The sequence below is a fragment of the Geotrypetes seraphini genome, chromosome 14 (genome assembly GCF_902459505.1).
Source record: "Geotrypetes seraphini chromosome 14, aGeoSer1.1, whole genome shotgun sequence".
NCBI lineage: Eukaryota > Metazoa > Chordata > Amphibia > Gymnophiona > Dermophiidae > Geotrypetes > Geotrypetes seraphini.
The window spans coordinates 59,841,492-59,858,015 of NC_047097.1; the positions used below are offsets into that span (position 1 = coordinate 59,841,492).

General features: G+C 44.2%; 2 protein-coding genes across 5 annotated transcripts in view; both read right to left on the reverse strand.

Annotated features, from left to right (window-relative positions):
- Positions 1 to 9,069, reverse strand: part of LOC117348424 (apolipoprotein L2-like) — a 38,111-nt gene extending 29,042 nt beyond the window's left edge. The window contains exons 1-2 of one of the 3 annotated variants that reach the window (XM_033920565.1): positions 9,014 to 9,069; positions 4,813 to 4,956 (exon numbers count right to left, since the gene is read on the reverse strand). The gene's annotated coding sequence lies outside the window, so the exon portion shown is untranslated. The other 2 variants (XM_033920566.1, XM_033920567.1) reach the window with 2 other exon arrangements.
- Positions 9,070 to 10,563: 1,494 nt separating this feature from the next.
- LOC117348422 (apolipoprotein L3-like) overlaps positions 10,564 to 16,524 on the reverse strand; it is a 28,396-nt gene continuing 22,435 nt past the window's right edge. For both annotated transcript variants that reach the window (XM_033920563.1, XM_033920564.1), the window contains exons 3-4: positions 13,745 to 13,793; positions 10,564 to 11,898 (exon numbers count right to left, since the gene is read on the reverse strand). In XM_033920563.1, coding sequence (XP_033776454.1) covers positions 11,093 to 11,898; positions 13,745 to 13,793 — 855 coding nt within the window. In that variant the 3' untranslated portion in view covers positions 10,564 to 11,092. The remainder of the gene's footprint in view (positions 11,899 to 13,744; positions 13,794 to 16,524) is intronic.

A 16,524-nucleotide genomic window follows, 5' to 3' on the forward strand; every position in this document is an offset into this window, starting at 1 on the left:
TAGCGGTGACGCGGGGCAAGGGCGAGCTTCCTATGCTCCTGCCCCGTGCAGAGCCGTCATCAAAATGGCTGCCGTGAGTTCCCGTTGTAGTCTCGAGACTACAACAGGAACTCAGGGCAGTCATTTTGATGACTACAACGGGAACTCAAGGCAGCCATTTTGATGACGGCTCTGCACGGGACAGGAGCATAGAAAGCTCGCTCCTGCCCCGCGTCACCGCTAGACCACCAAGACAACAGCTTAGAACACCAGTAAGTGCTATATTCTGTACTACAGGATCAGCTCGGGCAAACAGGATTTTTAGGATTCTTTCTGATAATCCCATTCAAACCGCATCAGCTCAGTAACATAACATTGCAGCAAACTTGAGTGTAACAGCCCATAAACTAGCCTGCAAAAAGTAGTCCGGGGAGGTTCGGGCAGCCTGCAAAAAATTGTGAATAATCGAATTTGCGAGTAGTGAAACCGCAAATCTGGAGGGAGAGCTGTATTGTACAAAATTGCAGCAGAGACTGGTGGCAGCAAAAAATATTGGTTGGGCCCACAGGATTAGGAGACCCCTAAAAATATAAAGATAGCCATACAGGGTCAGACCATGTAGCTTGGTATCCCGACTCCAACAGGGGCCAATCCAGGCCACAAGTACTGCCAGAATCCCAAAGAGTAGAAGGTATGGAAAATTTGAGCTACAAAGAACGCCTCAGAAAACTGGGCTTATTCAACCTTGAGAAGAGAAGACTGCGAGGGGATATGATAGAGACTTATAAAATAATAAAAGGATTCGACAAAATAGAGCAAGAAGCATCGTTATTCACGTTGTCAAATGTGACTCGGACAAGAGGTCATGGACTGAAGTTGAGAGGCGACAGGCTCAGGACAAATACCAGGAAGTTCTGTTTCACGCAGCGAGTGGTGGACGCTTGGAATGCTCTCCCGGAGGAGGTTGTGACGGGTTTCAGGGACAAGTTGGATGCACACCTTCTTGCAAATCACATTGAGGGATATGGGTAAACAGGTCTTCATCGGGGAACACCTGGCTTGGCCTCCGCGTGTGCGGGTCACCGGACTGGATGGACCAAAGGTCTGATTCGGTGAAGGCGTTTCTTATGTTCTTATGAGTAGTAACATTGCATGCTGCTAATTCCAGGGATATAATCAGTGGCTTTCCTTATTTCTACCTTAATAGCAGTTTATAGAATTTTCCTTCAGGAACTTGTCCAAACCTTTGTTAAACCCAGCTACGCTATATGCTATTACCACAATGTGTTCCCGAGATTAACTATTCATTGAGTGAAAACACATTTTCTCCCATTTCTTTATAACCCATGGTACACAGCTTTGGCAGTAGAGGGAATTTGTGCCTCTAAACGGGCAGCAACACAGAGCCTGTCCTGCATGTATCTGGCTCCCCTGATCAGGCAGCTTTGGCAAAAGAACACCAGAAGCACACAGGATTCAGCTGGATGATTGTCTGCTCCAGTGCAGGAGATAGGGATGGCAGAACTACCAGTTGCTTAGGGAAGCAGCTTCTAGTATAGGCCTATCCAGACTTTTTCCATCAGAGGCCACATTTTACATAACATTCAGAGGGCCAAAACATGCACCGTTGTGGTTTGCCGTATGCTTTGTCAAAATGAGGAAAAACACAAGTGTATCGTTCCCTCACCTTTCTCTGTCTACCTGCAGCCTTCATCCAGTCTACTTGCTTTCTCTCTCATGTACCTCCCCCTCCTCAGGCTTTACCCAGTCTCTTTCTCTTCAACTGGCTTGAGCTGCAGAACAAACAACGGGCTTCCTGCTTCCCCGCCCTGACTTGGCTCTCCGCACGTCTGAGCTGCCAGAAGTTCAGGTTGGTCTCACGGTTTCAAGACTCACAAGACTTGAAACCACGAGACCAATCCAAAACTTCCGGCGCTGCTCGGCTCAAACGTACAGAGATCTGAGTCAAGGTGGAGAAGCAGAAATCGTGCTATAAGTACTACATGAATTATGAAGCTTCCGAGGGTCAGAAAAAAAAGCACACGGAGGGCCGATAGGTTAGATAAGACCATTCTAGTGGATGCCAAAGAGCAGCTGGAGTCAAAGCAACAGCACAAAACAGACTTGGACTTCATATATAGTCAAAGAAATAATAAGTTCTTTTACCAGTAGGATGGTGGGCAGTTTTCAAATATCCCAGGCCCAGCTTATTCTAAGACAGTTAGTATTAGGCTGATCACAATTGTTGGATGGGGGCAAGAGGGGATAGAAGGCCGAAGGACTGCCTAACATCCTTGCGCAGACCCCGATCGTATATGCAGTTACATTGTCCAGTTAACAGACTCTGCAGTAAATTTAAGGAGGCCAACAATAAAGAGGAAAGCAGGAGGTGCCAAAATTAAGTGATGAAAATGATAACATTTATTTAAAAATTACTTAAACCAAGGGTGCACAGATGAATAGCAAAAGTCCACATAGGTGACCATGATTGAGAAGACCCGGCAATGGCTGTTTTGCCTACGGAACGGAACGATTCACTGTGGCCATTTCATCGTGGGCCATTTCAGGACGGCTGTGATGAAACGGCCACACTGAATCTTCCCCTTCCGGTGGGAATGCTTGAAGGAGAAGCTCTGGATCACGGCCAGGGGGGGAGAGGAGGAGGGAACAATTTTAGGGGGTGTGGGTGAAGCATCACCCCTCCACATGCTGAATCGGGGCACCAACACCGTTCATAACTCCACGCACCAGGCGCACGAGGGCAGGCACCGTGAGAGAGGCCAAAGGCAGTTTCCTCCACATGGACCTTCTTCCCTGGCTAGTCCCATTCCATCGAGCCCATCACTGAAGAGACCGGTTCGAGGCACCCGCAGCAGGTGATCCTCTGCTTTGGTTTCATTGCAGCTAGTTCAGTGCACTGAAACAACCACGCTAATCTGGCCGCGATGAACCATTCTAGACCCTTTTGGCTATACGTTCACTATGCACTCTAAATTGAGTGGAGCCCTCAACCTACAATGCTGCTGAAGGGGGAGGGGCCTTCATTATTGTGTTTTCAATTGCGAGGAACAGGCAGGTTCCCCAGAGTTCTATAGAGCTTGCCAGTTCCTCGCTATTAAAACGTAATAGTAAAACAACATCTGCTTCCCAGTCCCATAGGACTACAGCTTACAGGGAACAGTGTATACACCTGCATCGAGGCTCATATTATACTTTCAAAGCAAAGCACCAACCCTATATAGCAAAAAGCACCTAGGCAAGCTTCAAAATGAGCCCAGAAAGCTTTAATTCCCTTTCAGATCATGTATATCTCCAAACACAAGCGATTCATTTTTAGTTTATATAAGTTCTTAATAAAATTATCACCTGGTTTTGGCACCTTTTCTTTTTTCCTGCTCTATTGATAAAAAGGCCAGCGCGAGCGCCCCTTCTACCCACCGCAAGCGCCTCTTCCACCCTGCGTTCTTGTGCCAGCTGGGGCTCAACATGCGCGTGCCGTCTGCACCTTGATTTCCTCATGCGAAAGGGTGAGCCTACGGGTAGATTTCGCCACCGAGAACTACCTAAGTGCGAGGCGGCAGCCGCGGTGACAGGAGGCGACGTGGAGCCCGAGGTGGAAGCTGGTAGCCCCTCCTCAAGCTGGCTGGATGACCTGCGCGCTTCCCCAGTGCAGGTGCTGTGTGTGCTGAGCAGTCCGTGAAGTGTAAGGGATCCGGAGCCGGCAAGGCCGCACATCTCCTTGGGGGGTCTGCGAGAGAGAGATGCGTTGTAAGAGCGCATGCGCACTCCTGCCGACCACAGAATTACAGATCAGGGATCAGGGAACACGGCGGTAAGAGTGTGCATGCGCGCTTAGCATTTTATTACAGTAGATTTTGATCATGAAGGCAAGATTCATTTACTGTAGCTTATTCCTGTAGCAAAACTCACTAAGGGCTCCTTTTATCAAGGCGCGCTACGGGGGATGGCGCGTCGGACATTTCAGCACGCGCTAACCCCCGCGGCAAACCAAAAAACTAACGCCTCGTCAATGGAGGCGTTAGCGACTAGCGCGGCAGGCGGTTGAACGCGCGGTATTCCGCGTGTTAACCACCTACCGCACCTTGATAAAAGGAGCCCTAAGCCTATGAATTCTGGCACAGGAATAAAGTACAGTAAATGAATCTTGCCTTGATAAGTGAAATTAGTCATATAACTCAAAACTGACAAAAAATATGGACCGAGTTTTGAAAGAGTGCAAGCTGGTCCGAAATTAATAAAGTGCACATGTATGTTTGGTTTTATTGCACATATTTTATGCGAAAATATTTTAGTAAACAAAGATGACATATATCCCACAACAGAACAGGTTTGGTTGGGTTGTTGTTGGTTTTTTTTTTTTTTTTAATGTGTGTGTGCAAAAAACCGAAAACAATCTGTCCATAAAGTGAAACACAGCAATTGTGTTTGGAATAATAATTCAAAACAAAAAAAAAACAAAAAACCCTCAAAAAACAATGCACTGGAGACAGAATATTTGTTTACAGCTCAACAACCTTGGAAGATTTAAGACACTTTTTGCTACTGCTAAGTTTAACTTGGTCCTTTCACTTCCTTGATGGTGTTCATTCTCTCCTCTTTCACCTACAGATATGCGGTGGCTGTTCCACCCTTAGTAAATATCTCTTTCCTCATATTTTCTTACCCTAGATCTGCTCAGTACGCGAGGTCTGTGCAGTTTCAGACAACTGGGGAATCTGGGAACATCCGATCAAAAGTTCCTTTTGCAGACTCTCCACCAATTCCCTGAGCTCTAACAGGTACCAAAATCAGGTTTAACATTGAAAGACTTACTTCGGTGCAGCTGATCCAGCTTTCTTCCCTCTCTCAACTTCTACTTTCGCTTTTCAGCCTGTTCGGCCGCGGTGGGCGGGGCCTATTGGTTCCGACACCAGAGCAGCTGATCGGGTGGAGGCTGAGAAAGCTGTCGGGTCTGCCCTGTTGACAGATGATACGAAAGTGTGCAATTTAAGATTAACCAAAGAGAAAAGAATACCATTTTTTTGGAAACTAACATAATGCATTTAAATACCATTTTTTTGGAAACTAACATAATGCATTTAAATACCATTTTTTTTGGAAACTAACATAATGCATTTAAATACCATTTTTTTGGAAACTAACATAATGCATTTCTCCACTAGCTTTCAGGAGCGGCAGCTCCTTGTATTTTAATAGACTGAGAAACAAACTCTGCTATTCCACACGGCTTATTTGTGGTTGGGGGTTGGCCTTTCCTGCAGTCCAGCTGCCAACTAGTGAGTTTAGGCCAAGTGCTATGTGTCATTGATTCAGACCTAGTTTTCTGCTAATATTTTTTTTTTTCAATCTATTTAATCTTCCAGCAGGAAGGGTTAATCCTCTTGCTTTAGCAAAAGTGGTTATGCCATGTTAAATCATGGTTCCTTTGTGATGTGGGGCAGGGTGTTAAACCATGCTGAGTGGAGACATCTGGTGGCCTTAATCAGGTACTGCTGGAAAATATCTCCTTTGACTCCTGTGGCATTGAACAATTAATACTTAGAAAACAAGGCAAATGTTCTAATAGATCCTCCTGTCAGAACTCCAAAATCTTTCCCATGAGGTACATAATGGAACCATATGTTCTCTTAGGAACATAAGAACAGCCACACTGGGTCAGACCAATGGTCCATCTAGCCCAGTGGTCTCCAACTCAAACCCTTAGCAGGGCCACATTTTGGATTTGTAGGTACTTGGAGGGCCTCAGAAAAAAATAGTTAATGTCCTATTAAAGAAAAGACAATTTTGCATGAGGTAAAAAACTCTTTATAGTTTATAAATCTTTCCTTTTGGCTACGTCTTAATAATAATATTATAATTTATAGCAAAAGCGACATATGATCAAGAAACTGTTTTATTTTACTTTTGTGATTATATAAACATACCGAGGGCCTCAAAATAGTACTTGGCGGGCTGCATGTGCCCCCGAACCGCAAGTTTGAGACCACTGATCTAGCCCAATATCCTGTTTGCAGCAGTGGTCAACCCAGGTCGCAAGTACCTGGGAGAAACCCAAATAGGAGGACCATTCCATGCTATGATCCCAGTGCAAGCAGTGGCTTCCCTCATGTCTGTCTCAATATCAAACTATGGATTTTTCCTCCAAACCTTTCCTAAAACCAACTTCACTAACTGCTGTTACCACATCCTTCAGCAACGAGTTCCAGAGTAACTATTCTTTGAGTGAATAAAACCCAAACAATTCCTCCTATTTGTATTAAAAGTATTTCCATATAATTTCATTGAGTGTCCCTCATACCCATTCTACACCACTCAGAATTTTGTCAGCACTTCCAGGAGTGTTTCTTGATACTTGGGCTCTTGAAGGAAATCAGGATAACCAAAAGCCCCACTTCTGTTCTATATCTCCCTTTATTTCACTACACTCCCTCACATTTTGGTCAGGGTCCTCTAGCTCCATTCACTCAACCTCTCTACTTGTACACCCAAAGAATCTCTCACCTCCTACTTGGCAACAGAGACACTCTTTGGGAAGGTCACATACCAAGCAGATTTTTTTAATTCAAGAATCAATCCTTTCACCTGCTTTTCTCAAACCCCTCCTCCTAAACACTCCTGGTTTTCTTTTACCCCCCCCCTCAAAACAATCAGAATTTCACTCACCTCTTTCCACATCAAATACAGCTGAATCTAAAAAGATTTCCTTAAAGAAAGCAACTTTCTTTTGTCTAGTTTTCTATCCCTCCTTGCTCGCCACCTCCCCCCCCCCCTCAGACCTTAGGCTTCCCCAGGTCTTTCATAAGTTAGTCAAGTCTTTACCACAAAGCTGTTTGCTTTTGAAGGGGAACTTGTTGAGGCAGATCTTTGAGGCCATATCAATTGAACAAGTCATAGAGGGTGTCTGTCAAGGTTGTACCCATTTGAAGCCGTACCACTTCTGAAACTTGCTGCAAAGGCTTCATCAGCGATCTCTCCGGTTTTTGGCCTACCTAAAACAAGCTCAGGCCACAAACCTTCCGCAGAAGGGCCACCATACAAAGGACTGCTTCAACAGCACTTCCAATCTGCGGTCTTTTTCGTCACTGCCGACACCACTGTTTCCACTTTTGGAAGTCACAGCATCTCCTTTTCTTCCAAAACCTTAGACCTGAACCTGGGATCTTCCACTCTGCTATGATCATATCGTAAATGGCTCTATGCATTAGGAAAGCTATGGATGTTTTCTTGATGCCCTCTATAACAGGGTCTCTGGACTGTGTGATCCTCTGATATTTTAAGCACCATCATCACCTATGAAATCAAGGAAGACATGTTTCTCTCATTCATGAGGTCTTCTTCAAATTCCACCTGGGGCTCCATGAACTCTTTTCAAGAGCTGAATGAAACTCTAGACTCCCTGTCATTCTCCTGGTCTGCCAAAAGACAAGGTCTCTTAGCTTCTATTGGATCCTCCCTTAAGAGGAATCCAGTACTCACAACCATTCTTCAAACAGAAGGCCCACTGCATAAACTGTACAAATTCTGGGGTATAACCTTTCACTATCTCTTCAGTATTGTCCTGACTGCTGCTCCAAGCTGCGATACCTGGGAGTTTACAGGACTCAGAATCAGCGGGCTCTCCCCCTGAGCTTTCCTCACTGAATCCAGCCTTAAAATAGCAGAAGTTCCTACCAAACTCAGGTAACCAGCCAGGTCTGGGTCTCTGCCGTGTGGTCCACTCTAGCTTGCCGACTCCCATAATACTTCCTGGAGCCATGCCAAGGCCTTCTCACCATTCCTCATTGCAGCCATGGCATTGGTGGCTAGACAACACCCCAGGTACCACAGGCTGAGCAGCGCCAACCATACTCTACCTGTGAAGCCACGTTTCGCATCGCCTCACTGGTGGTGTCTCTCAGTCACGGTTTTCCTTTGCACTCACACTGCAATAATGGTTCCCTCCTCCAAAGACCCAGCAAACTGTCCCAGTTGCTTCAAGGCACTTTGCAACTTTAATTTTTTTTTTTTTCTTTTTTTATAAGCTATTGCCACTTGTTCGTCAAGGACCCCCCTCTCGGGAGTGGGAAAGGGAATCTGAGACTCCAACACAAGGACTCCGACAGGATACCTTATTTGAGAGAGGGGTGGGGGAGAGGCTCTACAGTCAGTGATTCCCAACCCTGTCCTGGAGGAACACCAGGCCAATCGGGTTTTCAGGCTAGCTCTAATGAATATGCATGAGAGAGATTTGCATATGATGGAAGTGATAGGCATGCAAATTTGCTTCATGCATATTCATTAGGGCTAGCCTGAAAACCCAATTGGCCTGGTGTTCCTCCAGGACAGGGTTGGGGACCACTGCTCTACAGAATAGCATGATCAAACCTATCCCTCTCCATATATATATGCCTTTCTTCTTTTTCTTTATTGGTTTTCATGAGGCAGCATACTGATTTACCCAGGAACTCCTCCAAAATAAGCCTGTTACTGACTACCCAGACACTCCTATGACATATGCTGAAGACTAAGAAATATTGGCTGTGGACAGCACAGGACTCTTTATAGGATAAGGACTTTGAATCAGTCTCCATTTGCCAGTAGGAAAGCATATATCTACATGTCTGGACTGGTCTGGAGGGACACAGAGGACTGGTTTTCTGCCACTACAGTTATAAACTTAGACTCACTGAAACTGTGAATCCAAAGATGCCATGGAGTAAACCTAGCCCAAGCTCTAGCTTTGTCATTACTTAAGAACTTATTTAATTTAAGTATTAGCTTTTTTAGACCGTTTTCTTAATAATTATCATTCAAGATAGTTTTGCATAGTATAAAAGACAGAAAATAAAAACTCAAACTTAAACCCTATAACCCACAAGACCTGGAAGCAGCTTGAAGAATTTTGTTAACTTGCGGTGAAACCAACCACGTCTACTGCCATCCAGGAGAGACCACAAGAGCACTGACCACATAAGTAAAACCCCACTGCCATTGCCACCTATTTTCCATGGCTCTGCCAGCTGTATCAAACTACCTTCCATTTCCTGACACCATGCCAACGGTACAGAATTTTTGGAATCAGCCAATAGTAAATTGTCACATATCTAGGTCAACAACCAATCCAATGATGGCTTTTATTATGACTTTTTTTTTTATCTAAGCAGGCTCAGTTAGTGATTGGCTGGGGTGATAGGTGGGTGATGGGAGGCAGGGCTTATGGGCAGCTTTCAGCTGAAGCTCTCCTGATATATTTTGGGCAAGGCACACTATGCTCAGGTACCCTTGAAACAGGTGGAAGCTTCTATCATCAGCCAGCAGACTATAGGAAACTAGTATGGGAAAACAATATTAGATATAAATTAATTAACCATTTCTATAGCTGATAATTAGAGAGGGGCATTGTGGATCCTTGCAGCATTTGCAGTTCTTTCTGATTAGAGACATTTGGCAATAGTGGAATATAAATGATTTAACTATAAGTGTAACTGTATTTTTATAAATGGAACAACCTAGTGTACTGTAACTTATTGGCAAGGTAAACAGTTTATTCTGTGTGTGTGTGGGGGGGGGGGATGGGGGTTATGTATTGTAACTTCTGGTGCAAATGGTACAGGAATTTTGACAAGTCTTGGGCTATGTATCCCCCACCTGCGAGTTTGTGTGGGAGTTAAAATGTTTTCGGCTCCTCCTCCTGCTCTGGGCTGCATTCCAGCTCCTCGTCAGTTGTTCCTTCTACAGGTGAGTTGGAAGGTAGTTTTCTGATCGGTTCTGAGATCATTTTTTATTATTTTCGGGACTTGTATCCAGATTGTGGGACAGCTCAGACTGCGAGAAGACACAGACTCTCTGGATTGAGTCTGCAGCTAGCAGGGCAACCATTAGGGGAACCTTCCTAGCCAGGAAAGGCTAAAGAAGCTAGGGCTCTTCAGCCTGGAAAAGAGACAGCTGAGGGGGTATGATTGAGATCTACTAGGGGACACTCAATAAAATTACATAGACTTACTTTTTTAAAAAATATCTTTATTCATTTTAAAGCCAAAAATAAGTGCAACATATTTTACAGACATTTTACACTTTAACAACACTTAAATTCTATCAAATTATATTTATGACAAATACATATATCAACCTCCCCCTTTATACATAACTAAATAAAAATAACTCCTCACCCCCCCCTCCCTAGACGTGCGTGATGAAAGGGCAAAATCAACAATCACTCCTTGCAGAATTCTGTCAATGTCAATTCTTATAATGTCCCTGTTGTATGGCTTACTTTTAAATCAAATAGGAAGAAATATATTTTCACTCAATGGATAATTAAGCTCGGGAACTCGATGCCAGAAAATGTGATATACAAGTCTACAAGTTTCTTTAAAATTTGATAAATCGCCTATACATGGTAAGTTTACAATAACCAATACATGTGTGGCGCAGTGGTTAAAGCTACAGCCTCAGCACCCTGAGCTTGTGGGTTCAAACCCACGCTGCTCCTTGTGACCCTGGGCAAGTCACTTAATCCCCCCCATTGCCCCAGGTACGTTAGATAGATTGTGAGCCCGCCGGGACAAAGAGGGAAAACTGCTTAAGTACCTGAATAAATGCATGTAAACCGTTCTGAGCTCCCCTGGGAGAACGGTCTAGAAAACTGAATAAATAAATAAATAAATAAATACATTTAAGGACCCTAGACATGACAACCCCCCAACTTACTTAAACATTGGGGTATGAGGGGAGAACTACAATGTTGAATAGTAAAGAACAATTAAGGCAAGAACAAAAGGTAGGTTGAATAAACGAAAAGCATTCTCCTGAAAAAAGGTTCTCCAGGAAAAAAAAAAGAATAAAACAAAGTTGCCAATTTCATCCTAACAAGGACCTTTAGAGATTATAAGCATCTTTGAATAATAATATACTACTTCCACTAGCAACATTCCTTCAATAGGTCCAAATCCTCCCCTGCTTCTAGCTAAGTTCTCCTCCAGAAACTACCAGCTGAATCCAAGGTTTCTGACAGGTCAGTAGAGCCAGGGTTTGTCATCTATAAAATTGCATTAAAAAATATTTGACTTGAAATACATGACGATTGTTCTCACTGTTTGGTTCATGATAGCGCCTATCTTGTATGGTAAGAATAATGTTGACCCAACATCTTCTCAAACCTCTTGTTGATTTTATCCAGCTCTTCCAAGCCTTCCTCTAGCTCATCAGCTGCCTGCCGGATCTTGGCTGCAGATTTCGTTTTCGCCCCCTTGTGGAGGTCAACGGCATCCTTGGTAATATAGATGGCATCTATCACCAGGAAGATCCCTGCCAGCACACCTGTAGCTGCAGCTACAACCTGGACGCCTCTGGCCGCACTTCCAGCTACTTTTGAGAGCTGCGCCAGCCGCACAATCTCTGCAACGCTAATGGCTCCTGTTCCTGCCCTGGACACTGTCAATGCTGCAACTGAATTGAAATCTTGCACTTTGAATTCGGAATCCTTTTTAATCCACTCCACTAATTGCGCAATACTTTCCAAGCACTTATTAATATCTTTCATGTCCTTCTCATACTGCTGCACCAGCTCCTCCACCTTCTTTCTTTCCGCTTTATCCTTCACTGTGTCCGAGATAGTGGCCGTTGCACTGGTGGCTCTCCCAAGTGCTGCAACACCAAGTCCCACCCCTGTTACAATCAGGGATGCCCCAAAAGTGACTGGAATCAGCGCAAGACCAACAATACTGGTTATACCTCCCGCTGCACTCACGGCACTTCCAGTGATACTGGCGACTGTTGCACCAAAGTGGAATTCATCTATGCTATCGGCAATTTGACGCAGCTCTGCAATGCACTTCTTAAAGGAGTCAAAGCGCTGTTTCATAAGATTCTGAAAGTACTCCATAGCTTCCTTCATCTCATAGACAGCCTCTCCCCCACCTGTAGGATAAGAAGTAAGGAGAAGAGAAAAAAAGTATATATAACTCTCCATGGGAGGAGGGAGGGAGGGAGATAATTTTCCAATAGGGAAGGCATTTACTAAATGACACATATGTACCTGTAACTAGCGTCAGCAGCAAAAAGTGGAGATGGCCAGGAGGATAATGATGTAATTAGCTTAGCAGGGTTTTAAAACGTTTGGATAATTTCCTAAAAGAAAAGTCTATAACCCATTATTAAGATGGATGGGAAAATTCACTGCTTATTCTTAGGATAAGCAGCATAAAATCTGTTTTACTCTTTTGGATCTTGACAGGTACTTGTGACCTGGGTTGGCCACAGTTGGAATTGGAAACTGGATATAGGACTTGATAGACTTTCGGTCCGTCCCAGTATGGCAACTCTTATCTTTTTATGTTCTGCTTTTTGCTGTTTCTGTTCTTTGAGGAACAATTTTGTTTTTCTTTTTTTCTTTAATCTGTAACCTCTCAAATAATCTGTGAGGCAGGAGTAACTTTGAATGGAATTTTAGAAAGGGTGTCCAACTCAGAATAAGGATATCCAAGTCTGTATGTCAGATATGGACATCAATGTATCATGTATTTTAGAAAAGGATCTACTGACTAAGAACATAAGAATAGCTTTACTGGGTCAGACCAATGGTCCATCAAGCCCAGTAGCCCATTCTCACGGTGGCCAATCCAAGTCACTAGTACCTGGCCAAAACCCAAGGTGTAGCAATATTCCATGCTACCAATCCAGGGCAAACAGTGGCTTCCCCCTTTCTTAATAACGACTATGGACTTTTCCTCCAGGAACTTGTCCAAACCTTTCTTAAAACCAACTACGCTATCTGCTCTTACCACATCCTCTGGCAACGCATTCCAGAGCTTAACTATTCTCTGAGTTAAAAAAAAAATTTCCTCCAGCCTGGCATGAGCCTCAATTTTATAAATTGAAACATCTAAACTATGAATGGAGCAAAACAAGGGAAATGGACATAAGAACATAAGAATTGCCACTGCTGGGTCAGATCAGTGGTCTATCATGTCCAGCAGTCCGCTCACGCGGCAGACCCCAGGTCAAAGACCAGTGCTCTAAATGAGACCAGCCTCACCTGCGTACGTTCCAGTTTAGCAGGAACTTGTCCAACTTTGTCTTGAATCCCTGGAGGGTGTTTTCCCCTATGATAGACTCCGGAAGAGCGTTCCAGTTTTCTATCACTCTCTGGGTGAAGAAGAACTTCCTTACGTTTGTACAGAATCTATCCCCTTTCAATTTTAGAGAGTGCCCTCTCGTTCTCCCTACCTTGGAGAGGGTGAACAATCTGTCTTTATCTGCTAAGTCTATTCCCTTAAGTATTTTGAATGTTTCGATTATGTCCCCTCTCAGTCTCCTCTTTTCAAGGGAGAAGAGGCCCAGTTTCTCCAATCTCTCACTGTACGGCAACTCCTCCAGCCCCTTAACCATTTTAGTTGTTCTTCTCTGGACCTTTTCGAGTAGTACCATGTCCTTTTTCATGTCTGGTAACCAGTGCTGGACGCAGTACTCCAGGTGAAGTTGCACCAAGGCATGATAACCTTCTCCGATCTGTTCGTGATCCCCTTCTTTATCAATCCTAGCATTCTGTTTTTATGCAGTGAATTAGTTGATGTACTGTGCCTTTCAGCTTGCTGGGTCAGACCCTGACCGCACAAAGTAGTCCTAAAAAAACTCTTTAAGTAACCCCCCTCCGATGTTCACTGAGGTAACAAGAGTTATACCTGCTTCAAAAAGCACACACTCTGGTTCTATGGCTACAGAGCATTCCATCAGCTACAAACCCCTGATATCGAGAGTAACTTACGGATCTCTTCCCATTTGATTCCCATGTAATCCCACTCCAGGGATGGATCCTGCAGGCAGAGAAAGAAGACAGATGCACACAGTTAATGATCTGTACTGGATTCCAAGAGGAAGCATTAACAGACAGCTATTATAATTAAGAACACTACATTCCATTCTGCGTGCTTATTGTTTGGTAGGGTATAAGTTTGACTTTAGCCTGTTTTTTCAAAATTTTTATAATCAACACATAAAACTGGAGTTTTCCATTTAGCCATAGAGCAGAAACAGCAGCAGCAGTTCAAAAATCTTTCCTACGTACACTGTTCCCAGGTGGGAAGGGAAGGAGTATACTGGTGGGGCTGTACTACCATCCACTGGGACAGAATGGACAGACAGACGAAGAAATATTTACAGAAATTAAAAAAGCTGGCAAATTGAATAACAGTTTGATAATGGGTGATTTCAGCTAACTCCTGTGAGAAAATCAATCACAGGGCAGAGTGGACTAATATCAAAGACACCAAATGATTTTACTCTCTTCTACCGGGGGGTTCGTTTCCAGAGCACTTAGACACACAAAGTACCATAGTAACCTATGGTACTTTGTGTGTCTGAGAGCTTTGAAAATGAGCCCCATAGGCTACCACTCTCAATATAGTGAAGAAAAAAAAGACCACCAAAAGAAAGGAGCTTTACGTTTCATCAATCAGAAGATAAGTACATAGATTGTTTGTCCCATTATTTTGGAGCAGAATGCTGTTTGGTTGGGGGGGAACCCAGGAGCTCCGCCCTAGCCCCAGCGGAATCCTGCAACACAGCCTGTCGCCAGCTTCCGGCTCCACCCCCTACCTCCTCCTGGCATTGTACTTTAAATCATCGGGGCAGATCGACGAGTAGGCCTGCCCCTGGAAATAGAATGAAGGGTTTGGGGGCAGGCCTGCTCGCTGACGTTGCGTGATGGCTGCCCCGCAGATTTAAAGTACAACATCGGGAAATGGGTGGGAGGGGGGGCACCAACCAGCGACCACCAATTTTTGGGGAGATCATGGCCCCTGTGGCCTCCCCCTTTCCAACGACTATGTTGGACAGTAATTAGTGATATCCACCTATGCTTCCCGCTCTAAGACTTAGTAGAGTTTTTCTTTTCTAGGCCTATGATGACAGTGAGTTTACTATGCTACAGCAGATTGCTGAAATGTAAAGCTCCTTTCATTTGGCGAGGCCGTTTTTCTCCGCTATATTGAGTGTGGTAGCCAGTGCTCCTCCTCCACCAATAGAGGAGAGTAAAATTGTTTGGTGTCTTTGATTTCAACTATCCCGATATTGACTGGATATATGTTACATCAAGGAGTGCTAAAGAACTAAAATTTCTAGATGTAATAAATGACTGCTTCTTGAAGTAACTGGTTCAGGAATCGAAAAGAGGAGGAGCTATTTTAGATCTAGTCCTTAGTGGAATGTGGGGCAAAGTATGAGAGGTGAGGGTGTTGGGTTCGCTGGGAATCAGTGATCATGTGATCAAATTTAAGCTAATATGTGGACCTGGATTGGCCACTCTTGAAACAGGGTACTGGGCTAGATGGATCACTAGTCTGACCCAATATGGCTATTCTTATGTTTTTATATGAGCCAAGTATAGGACAGTCAAGCCACTGTGACATCACTGATGAAGTTGGCTCTTAGGCATTAGTGGAATAAGGCATTATGACATCACAATCTAAACTCTGGAATGTTGCTACTATTTGGGTTCTGCCAGATTCTGTGACCTGGATACTGGGCTGGGTGGACCATTGGTCTGACCCAATATGGCTATTCTTATGTTTTTATATGAGCCAAGTCTAGGACAGTCAAGCCACTGTGACATCACTGATGAAGTTGGCTCTTAGGCATTAGTGGAATAAGGCATTATGACATCACAATCTAAACTCTGGAATGTTGCTACTATTTGGGTTCTGCCAGATTCTGTGACCTGGATACTGGGCTGGGTGGACCATTGGTCTGACCCAATATGGCTATTCTTATGTTTTTATATGAGCCAAGTCTAGGACAGTCAAGCCACTGTGACATCACTGATGAAGTTGGCTCTTAGGCATTAGTGGAATAAGGCATTATGACATCACAATCTAAACTCTGGAATGTTGCTACTATTTGGGTTCTGCCAGATTCTGTGACCTGGATACTGGGCTGGGTGGACCATTGGTCTGACCCAATATGGCTAGTCTTATGTTCTTCCCTCTGCATTTTACATCTGGTCCTCTCTGCTTTCTCTGACTGTCTACTGCAGCTTGCATCACCCTCTCCTGGGCCTGCTGAAGATAGGCAGAAGGAGAGCTGCACAGGAACAACTGCCAGTCCCTGCACGTTTCCCCCTACATTATTTTATTTAAATTTTTGGATTTTGCTCACACCTTTTTCAATAGTAGCTCACAGTGAATTACATTCAGATTTAGTAGGTATTTCCCTGTCGGGCTCACAATCTAATCTGGTACCTGAAGCAATGGAGGGTTAAGTGACTTGCCCAAGGTCACAAGGAGTATCAAACCTAGTGCTCTAACCCCTACGCCGCCACTACTAGGCATTGTCGGGCCTTGAGAATGTTATGGGATTTGGAAAATGATGGGGGGGATGACATTGGGAAAGGGCAACCTAGAAAAGGACTTGGGGGTTTTGGTGGATAAAACAATGAAACCGGCAGCACAATGCGCAGCGGCCTCAAAAAAGGCGAACAGAATGTTGGGCATTATCAAAAAAGGTATCACTACCAGAACCAAGGAAGTTATCCTCCCGCTGTACAGGGCA